General features: G+C 42.4%; 1 protein-coding gene across 1 annotated transcript in view; it reads left to right on the top strand.

Annotated features, from left to right (window-relative positions):
* ptprt (protein tyrosine phosphatase receptor type T) overlaps positions 1–10,000 on the top strand; it is a gene marked incomplete at its 3' end in the record, with an annotated part of 169,603 nt that overhangs the window by 149,197 nt on the left and 10,406 nt on the right. Inside the window, exons 27-29 of the mRNA XM_080790372.1 lie at positions 1,229–1,326; positions 1,471–1,587; positions 5,948–6,102. Of these exons, the coding sequence (XP_080646498.1) occupies positions 1,229–1,326; positions 1,471–1,587; positions 5,948–6,102 (370 nt within the window). The remainder of the gene's footprint in view (positions 1–1,228; positions 1,327–1,470; positions 1,588–5,947; positions 6,103–10,000) is intronic.

Raw genomic sequence — 10,000 nt, forward strand, 5'->3', positions numbered from 1 at the left:
TAGTTTATTTTTAATTAGGTAGTTTTCCATTTAGACCTGAGGCCGATTCTAAAAAAACAGAAAATGCTTCTGAATCCTAACAGTATTCTTTAAAACCAGTGGTGCTCAACCTCCTCCATTTCCAAGGACCCCCAGAATTATCTGTAATTGACCCCCATGCATCTGAAAATATGTTGTTCCAGGGACCCCCCCAGAAGCAAAGATATGAGTTAAAAACGTTCACTCTGAAAGAATATAATTTTATTAAAAGATTTGCGCCACATTTTAACTATTTTTCAAAAAATGCAGATCTACAAGCTCGTAGCACGGTACCGAGATCTGCTATTTTTAAATAGCTAGGATATGATGCTTAAAACACCAAAAGGGGTTTGCGTCCTAAATTATTTCACGATTTTCTTTCACAATACTAGGTTCATGAAACGATTTCTTCACAGTGTTTTCTTTCTTTCACATTTTCTTTCTTTCACGATTTTCTTTCTTTCACAATTTTCTTTCTGTCACGATACTAGGTTCATGAATGATTTCTTCACAGTGTTTTCTTTCACGATTGTCTTTCTTTCACGATTTTCTTTCACAATACTAGGTTCATGAAACGATTTCTTCACAGTGTTTTCTTTTACGATTTTCTTTCTTTCACGATTTTCTTTCACGATTTTCTTTCATGATTTTCTTTCACGATTTTCTTTCTTTTTTTCTTTCACAATACTAGGTTCATGAAACGATTTCTTCACAGTGTTTTCTTTCACGATTTTCTTTCTTTTTTCTTTCACAATACTAGGTTCATGAAACGATTTCTTCACAGTGTTTTCTTTCACGATTTTCTTTCTTTCATGATTTTCTTTCACAATTTTCAGATCTACAAGCTATGAGCTAGGATAACATGAGCTAGGATAACGTGATACTTAAAACACCAAAACGGGTTCGCGTCACGATTTTCTTTCACGATACTAGGTTCATGAAATGATTTCTTCAGTGTTTTCTTTCACGATTTTCTTTCTTTCACGATTTTCTGAAATTGCTAATGTATGTTTTGTATGTCTGGGTGCTCGTGCGTGTCTTTGTGCGTGTCTTCGTGCGTGCGTGCGTTTGTGTTTGTGTTTGTGTGTGTGTGTGTGTGTGTGTGTGTGTGTGTGTGTGTGTGTGTGTGTGTGTGTGTGTGTGTGTGTGTGTGTGTGTGTGTGTGTGTGTGTGTGTGTGTGTGTGTGTGTGTGTGTGCGTGTGTGTGTAGGTCCCATGCAGGACACGGTGCAGGACTTCTGGAGGATGGTCTGGCAGGAGAAGTGTGCCTCCATCGTCATGGTTACCAACCTGGTGGAGGTGGGGAGGGTAAGTCCATGACAGACAGACAGACAGACAGACAGACAGACAGACAGACAGACAGACAGACAGACAGACAGACAGGGTTACCACAGACCTCGCCACTACATCGCCACGCAAGGTAACACTGTGTGTGTGTTTGTGTGTGTCCAGGTGAAGTGTGTGCGGTACTGGCCAGACGAGACAGAGGTGTATGGAGACGTCAAAGTCACTCTGATGGAGACGGAGCCGTTGGCCGAATACGTCATACGGACCTTCACCGTCCAGAAGGTAATTTACACCTGAGGCTCATTCTACAAAATGTCTTCTAAATCCTGACAGTTTTCTGGGGAAAAAAAATGATGTTTCTGTCAGTGGTTCTCAAACTATTTCATGTCAAGGACCTAAAAGAATCTCTGTAATTGGCCGCCGACCCCCATCTGAAAATATGTTGTTCCAGGGACCTCCCCAGAAGCAAAGATTTGAGTTAAAGATTTAAAAAATCACACCTTTGTGAAGTGAGGGGCGATCTTATCATCATGCTGTACACCATCAAGACATCATCTCATTCCGGCCAATCACAATTTGCGTCCTCACTTTTGTCTTTGATGTTGGCGTTTAGACAAATCAATGCTGGACATATAGGAGGGGTTAATAGAGCCCCTCAACCTTTCAGAAGGTCATTTAACAGGTCGTTTCGAGGAAGCAATCTGATTGTTTGAAACAGCTTTCTAAAGCCGTGGTTAAACCACGATAATGGAACGGCTAATCAAAACAAAGATTTCATCAGTGCTTTTCTCTCAGAGCGCAACAGACTCTGTGGCTAGGCTTGCTAGTTTCTTGGGACATTTATGGTCGTATAGTGACTACATCTGTCGTTGAAAAAAATATTATGTTTCAGCGATAATATTAGTTTTAAGGGTAACTGTTGTATAATCGCGATATTACACTCAAGGGTGTTCTTTATTGTCATTAATGCACATCTCTGCGATACCTTTCGGAACCACAGGCGTGCATTAATGACGATAAAGAACACCCTCAAGTGTAATATTGCTTAAACATGTCATACAAAAATACAAATATCACTGTGCAGAAGGTAATACAATAAGGAACATCCATTGATCTGATTAGCTGACTCTAAGCCCCGCCCACTCCACTGTGCCACACCAAGCTGTGCATGGGAGGGCTTCTCTCTCTCTCTCTCTCTCTCTCTCTCTTAGCCTGGACAAGCAGTCTGTCTGTGGTTAATCCATCAACCCACTCTGTGTGTGTGTGTGTGTGTGTGTGTGTGTGTGTGTGTGTGTGTGAGAGAGAGTGTGTGCATATGCGTGCGTGCGTGTGTGTGTGTGTGTGTGTCTCTGTGCTAACAGCTTTAATTATGAATAATAATAAGAACAAATTCACACAGATTAATTTACAGCTCAGTTACAGAGAGAGAGAGAGAGAGAGAGAGAGAGAGAGAGTGCGAGAGAGAGAGGAATGTCACTTAGAGAGAGGGGGTTACCAGTTTGTCAGTCAAGGTGCTTTAGAGTGTGTGTGTGTGTGTGTGTGTGTGTGTGTGTGTGTGTGTGTGTGTGTGTGTGTGTGTGTGTGTGTGTGTGTGTGTGCGCGTGTGTGCAGAGCAGATTAAAAGCTAGCGGAGCTAAATGACAATTAGCCGCTTAGCGTCTGACTCAGACTTAACTCTGTGCGCTAGCATGAGAGGTCTTAAAGCTACAGCCTTACTGTCAAATACTGGAGAGGAGAGGAGAGGAGAGGAGAGGCTACATTTTTTAATCCTTTTGATACTATATTCAAACTTTTTTCCCCCAAATATCTGCAAGCTCTGCACTATAATGAGCTTGTATAGCTGCTTTTTTTGAATAGCCAACCAATGTGCTATATACCCTATTATATAGCCTATTGTCCTGAATATAAGCAGCGCTGCCAAGTTTCAGCAAAATGGCAAGAGTGAGACCTTAGTGACATGATGCGTTTGGCCGCCGCCGAAACAATGTTGGCCTTTTTAATGTCGATTTGGCCTTTTCTTTTACATCGATTTAGAGGAATACAGACATTCCACGTAGAAAATGTATCCTAAAATATATGAAAATATATTTTTAAATGCCACATATCTATTATAACAATTGTAAAGTTGTCACGTGGAGAAAAAGTTGTGAACACAAGCCAATGAAAAGATGTGAACAAAAGATGTGAACAAAAATATGTGGCCACTAGCCAATCAGAGCCAACATGTGCTCACCCGTCACTAGCTCTCAGCCCCTCCCCCTTTGCCTACTGCGAGCCTGAGAAAACGTGCCAGCAGACTCGCTGATTTAATGTTAGAGTAAGGATTTAATGGGTAACAGACTCAGTGACTGTACTCGCGGACAGTGGACTACCACGCATACTACCGCGGACCCCCTCCGCCCCGTGCCGACGATCACACACGGCAAGAGTTCACCAACATGCGATCCAGACCCGATACATATAGGCAGCGGCTGCAGCGGCTACATCATTTGTTTTTTATTCCAATTAATTTTGACGTGCGGAGTCTCTCTCTCTCTCTCTCTCTCTCTCGGCACGCAACACACACAGGAATTGGGCTAATATAGGCTACCAATACAGGACGTTATAATCTTGAGTTTCATTAAATAACTGTCTTTCTCCGCACACACGCACACAACATTATTCAAGTGAAATGCGTAACGCCAATATTGGGCTAATATAGGCTACCAATATGTGGGTATAGCCTACAGGGATTTACCGACGGAATGTATATATATCTAAATAATCATCTATACCAGGAATGCCCACACCACACCAGCTCAACATACCCACCAAATAAAACTATCATCCCATTGCTGAAAATAGTTACAAAATGTAATTGAGGGGCCTTTCATAGGCTACATGTAAGACAAACGCACATGGAATGGGAAATAGAGGGGGAAAAATGGTAGGGTTTTTTTGTTTGTTGGTATTTGACTTTGCTACTGATGATTGTAAGCAACAACAAGTATTGCATTGTGTGTTTGAGCTGACAGGCCTTTTTTGATGTCAATCAATCAAGTCATCTCAGGTCATCTAAAGCGGCAGATGCAAAAATAACTAATAACTAAATGTGGAGTCAACTCCCGCAATTACCTTCTTCCCATAGTGCGCTGCAACGACGGGCCGCGAAATTCTAGTGATTAACATATATGTGGATATGAGCTTTATATGACAAATGTATTTCCTATAAATCCACTAAACTTTATATGCACATATTAACCAGAATATGGCATTATATATTCTGCATAGGCTATATTTGTGTATAGCCTATAATATATTGGCATATGTTCATATATATATTTCCTTTCCATGTGTTGAGTGGGAAAACACCCCTGTTTTAAATGCATTAGACCTAGTGGTTCTCAAACCTTTACCATAATCTTTCTTTAAACGGCAAGAGAAAATGATAGCTAAATGATGATTCTGAATGATAACCCACCCTTTGAATAATAGCATTTAACACAATGAGTGAGATTTGCACCAGGTCAATAAGAGATGGGCTGTATTTTGCGTGTCTAAGTACTAGGTCTTATTACTTAACTTAAGACCTGGAGGCGTGATCAATGCCATTTGGCTATTCTGAGTGTCCAAAGAGCATTGACCACGCCTCCAGGTCTTAAGTTAAGTAATAACACCTGGTACTTAACCCATTTAGGCCTGACGTCGAAATTTATAAAATTGCAAAAAATTGCATCTTTTCCGAGTCCCGGAAAAGATGCGCTGTGATTGGCCAGTATAGTCACTTGAGTGGCAGCGTGCCGTAACGTGCCTTCCACACTTCCGGCGTATTTCCTTCCCCAGTGTAAATGGTTCCACCCCTCCTTCAACACATATCGCTCCAATGAGGCATCTATCTCTATGTCTAGAAGCACAGGATGTAGAACTAAACTATAGTTCTAGATACAGTGGTTCCAAAAGTGGGGTCCGGGGACCCCCAGGCGTCCTTGAGGGAGTTCCAGGGGGGCCCCAGCTAAATGTTAAATTAACATAGATTTTACAATATTGTTGTTATAAGTTGGGGGTCTCAGAGATATAAATGCCATTAAATGGTGGTCCGTAGACTAATGCATGTCAAACTGGGGGTCCTTGAAATTAAACGGATTGAGAATCACTGCTAGAGACGTAAAAGTCTTCTCTTATGGGGGTCCCTGGCATATCTTTTCTAATGGCAGTCCGCGGGCTAATTAGTGTCAATTTGGGGGTCCTTGACATGAAAAAGTTTGAGAACCAGTGTTCTAGAACCACAGGATGTAGAAGTAAAAGACAAAGGGTTTCCATCCATCCCACACAGGGATGTCCGGTAAGAGTATTTATGTCTCTTAGAATTTCCTCAACTTACATGAATTGGGTCCTACTAACAGTCCGACAGCTGTCAGTCCGACAGCCTATACCCAAAACCCAACCCTAAACCTATAGTTTTAATTAGTTTTAATCTGCCACACATGTCATGGGAGCCACAGTGAGTTTTAACCTAAGCCACGGGTTAGTTGAAACCACGCATGTCTGGAGTTGTTGGACTGTTGTCTGTCTAACAAATGTATGCACCCTGTGTGAATGTCCTTAACTCTTTCTCTGTGTGTGTGTGTGTGTGTGTGTGTGCGTGTGTGTGCGTGTGCGTCAGAAGGGCCACCACGAGATCCGTGAGTTGCGTCAGTTCCACTTCACGTCGTGGCCGGACCACGGCGTGCCGTGTTTCGCCACTGGTCTGCTGGGCTTCATACGACAGGTCAAGTTCCTCAACCCGCCCGACGCTGGACCTATCGCTGTCCACTGCAGGTAACGGGGCTTTTTTCCCTGAATGTTTATCCCACAATTTTGCAAAGTATATTTTTTCAGTGTCAATTGCCAGTTGTCCTTGGCGCAACATACACTCCCTCTGCCAACCTGGGGAGAGCAACGGATTGACCTCATGCTTCCTTCCATACATGAGGAGTCCAAGACGCTTAATTCTTATCACCTGACAGGGGAGAGTTTCCCCGGTTGGACGTAACACGTGGAAGGAACACGTTATTCCGACCAGTTCCTTTCCCCTCCATCAGGCGCCCCGGGCTGGTCCAGGGGGAGGTAGTTTAGAGGCCAGGATTACTGCATGTCTCGGCATGCAGTAATGCATGCATCGGTACATTTGGGAACCAGGAGATGGCGCCGTAGGAGGAGATGACCTACCTCGCCAGCAATGGACCACATTGAACCGCTTAAGAACTGAGGTTGGGCGCATGTGAGTGCGGTGACCGTGACCCGGAGGCCGGCCTCTTTGACCTGGGATCAGAGATGCGAGCGTGGCTCCACGACACCGAGTTGGAACTCTAACGTTACACGAAAGAAGAAGAAGACTCCATGTCTTTTGTGAGGGTACCTATCCTACCCAAGGGGACACCCTAGGCCTAGGGGACACGGGGAGAGCATGCAAACTCCAACAGTGTTAATTTTGACAGTAACTTTTGATGTAGTTTTAGTAAAACATTTGTCATCTGATAAGCTATCGGTTAATTTTGTTGATAAAAAAGGTATTGATGACGTTGCGCTGGCTGGTTTTACACTTGGTCGCATGCTGAAAATATCCGATCTACTATTTTCAGAGCGCAACATCACCCGAGCAAAAACCAAAACGTAAAACTAGACTAAAATGTCTAGACATCTCATTAGTCTAGTTTTGCGTTGACAAAATTCTCAATATATTTGTTTTTTGTTTTAAAAACAAAAGGTTGTCGACAAACCTTTTTTTCCACAGTTGTTATAGATGAAATCAACACTGGCAGGTAACCACATGCACATTATTTCCAGACTGCGGTGTCAGGTGGCAATAATGAGAGCGCAACGCAGGCCAGCGCTCTGTGGATTCCTCTATAGAGACCAACCTTCACAGAGTCCCACGGACAGTGTTCCACTTGTGTGGAGCATTCAAGATGAAAGCACAAATATTTTCTCGTTCACTGTTCATTCGTGGAAATAATGTGTGTCTGTCGGCACGTTTGATATCCCCTAGTTTTTGATTTTGAAAATGTAAATAAATACAATGGGAGTGTCCCCTTACTCCCCTATAAGGTAACCTTCACATAAAAAACATGCAGTAATGCTGGTATACTGCCTCCCCCTGTTCAGCCGGGGAGCCTGATGGAGGGGAAAGGAATAACACGTTCTTTCCACGTGTCGGCTTGCTCACTCCTCATGCATTGAAGGAAGCATGTGAGCTCAGTCCGGGCCTTCCGGGCTCTCCCCAGGTTGGCAGAGGGAGCGCCCAGGATTAGAGTTTATAGGCAAATTGACACCGGGTGAGAAATGGGTTACAAACAAGCTAGGCGGGAAATAGAGGTGATAGTTCAGTTGGTGATACAAGCATGAAATTTGGTACAGATGACCTTTATATGACCATAATCGATAATCAACCTCGGGCCATGCAAAATTCCTCCATTTTCCAAGATGGCTGCCAGTTTGCAATCGGACCTATACGTTTTGGACTACACCAATTTGCGGGGGCTATAAAACTTAGCATTTCCCCTAATTTTGGTATAAGATATGTCCTGGAGGTATCTAGTTTATTTTTGTTGACAAAATATTTGTATATCATGTTTAGTCATAGTTTCAGTCATCATAGCTTAGTTTTCATTTAGTTTCCGTCAGTGAAAAAAGGTAGTCGACGAAAACAAGACTGGTACATGTCTTGTCTTAGTGACGGGCCTATCAGATGTCTTGTCCCGGGGGGGGGGGGGGGGGGGTCCATGGAACTACATATTTTCAGATGGGTGTCCGTAGCCAAATACAGATAATTCTGGTGGGTCCGACTCCTTGACATGAAAAAAGTTGAGCACCACTGACAACGAAACAGGTTTTTCACAAAACCGTCAGGATTTAGAAGCAAGTTTTGGGCCTCAGGACTAAATGGGTTAAATTATGTTGAACTCTGGGTGACCTTACATTACATTACATTAGTCTATACGTTAGAATTACAGTAGTCTATACGTTAGAATTGGCTGTAATAAATGATGTATGACTGACTGACTGGCGTCAGAGTACATGTCTTATTGACGGCAGTGTTGTTTTTGGCAGCACATCTCTATTTTAGTTTTAGTCATAGTCTCTTGAAACTTTTTCATTTAGTTTCAGTCACATTTTAGTCACCTGGAATGTTTTAGTGTTTAGTCTAGTTTTAGTCCTAAATCTACAGGTGGTGATTTGGTCGACTAAAATGTGTTTTGGCGGGCCTTGACGCCGTTGTAATGACGACGCATTGTGAGCTTGTAGATCTGCTATTTTCAGCATGTAAAATGACTTCTACTGGATCTCTTGTCCACTTCTAGTCTACTCCTAACATTTTAGTCTAGTTTATGGGTTTTTGTTGACAAAATATTTGTATATCATATTTAGTCATAGTTTCAGTCATCATAGCTTAGTTTTCATTTAGTTTTCGTCGGTGAAAAAAGGTAGTCGACAAACATTTTTCGTCAACGAACATTTTTCGTCGACGAACATTTTTCGTCGACAAACATTTTGCGTCGACGAACGCAAATCAGATGTCTTGTCTTATTGACAGGCCTATCAGAACACTGGTACATGTCTTGTCTTATTGACAGGCCTATCAGAACACTGGTACATGTCTTGTCTTATTGACAGGCCTATCAGAACACTGGTACATGTCTTGTCTTATTGACAGGCCTATCAGAACACTGGTACATGTCTTGTCTTATTGACAGGCCTATCAGAACACTGGTACATGTCTTGTCTTATTGACAGGCCTATCAGAACACTGGTACATGTCTTGTCTTATTGACAGGCCTATCAGAACACTGGTACATGTCTTGTCTTATTGACAGGCCTATCAGAACACTGGTACATGGCTTGTCTTATTACGAAAAATGTTCGTTGACGAAAAATGTTCGTCGACGAAAAATGTTCGTTGACGAAAAATGTTTGTCGACTACCTTTTTTCACCGACGAAAACTAAATGAAAACTAAGCTATGATGACTGAAACTATGACTAAATATGATATACAAATATTTTGTCAACAAAAATAAACTAGACTAAAATGTTAGGAGTAGACTAGAAGTGGACAAGAGATCCAGTAGAAGTCATTTTACATGCTGAAAATAGCAGATCTACAAGCTCACAATGCGTCGTCATTACAACGGCGTCAAGGCCCGCCAAAACACATTTTAGTCGACCAAATCACCACCTGTAGATTTAGGTCAACACAAATCTTATGATATTTAGTCGACTAAAACTACACAAAAAAATTCCAGGTGACTAAAATGTGACTGAAACTAATCGTGGGATAAAAGGAAAAGAAAGAAAGAAAGAAAGAAAGAAAGGAAGGTACTTGAGCGTGTCTCACTCTACAGAAGCAGTTAGACAGGTGCATGTCTCACTCTACAGAAGCAGTTAGACAGGTGCATGTCTCACTCTACAGAAGCAGTTAGACAGGTGCATGTCTCACTCTACAGAAGCAGTTAGACAGGTGCATGTCTCACTCTACAGAAGCAGTTAGACAGGTGCATGTCTCACTCTACAGAAGCAGTTAGACAGGTGCATGTCTCACTCTACAGAAGCAGTTAGACAGGTGCATGTCTCACTCTACAGAAGCAGTTAGACAGGTGCATGTCTCACTCTACAGAAGCAGTTAGACAGGTGCATGTCTCACTCTACAGAAGCAGTTAGACAGGTGCATGTCTCACTCTA

Source organism: Protomyctophum bolini, assembly GCF_963924005.1.
Source record: "Protomyctophum bolini genome assembly, chromosome: 2".
NCBI lineage: Eukaryota > Metazoa > Chordata > Actinopteri > Myctophiformes > Myctophidae > Protomyctophum > Protomyctophum bolini.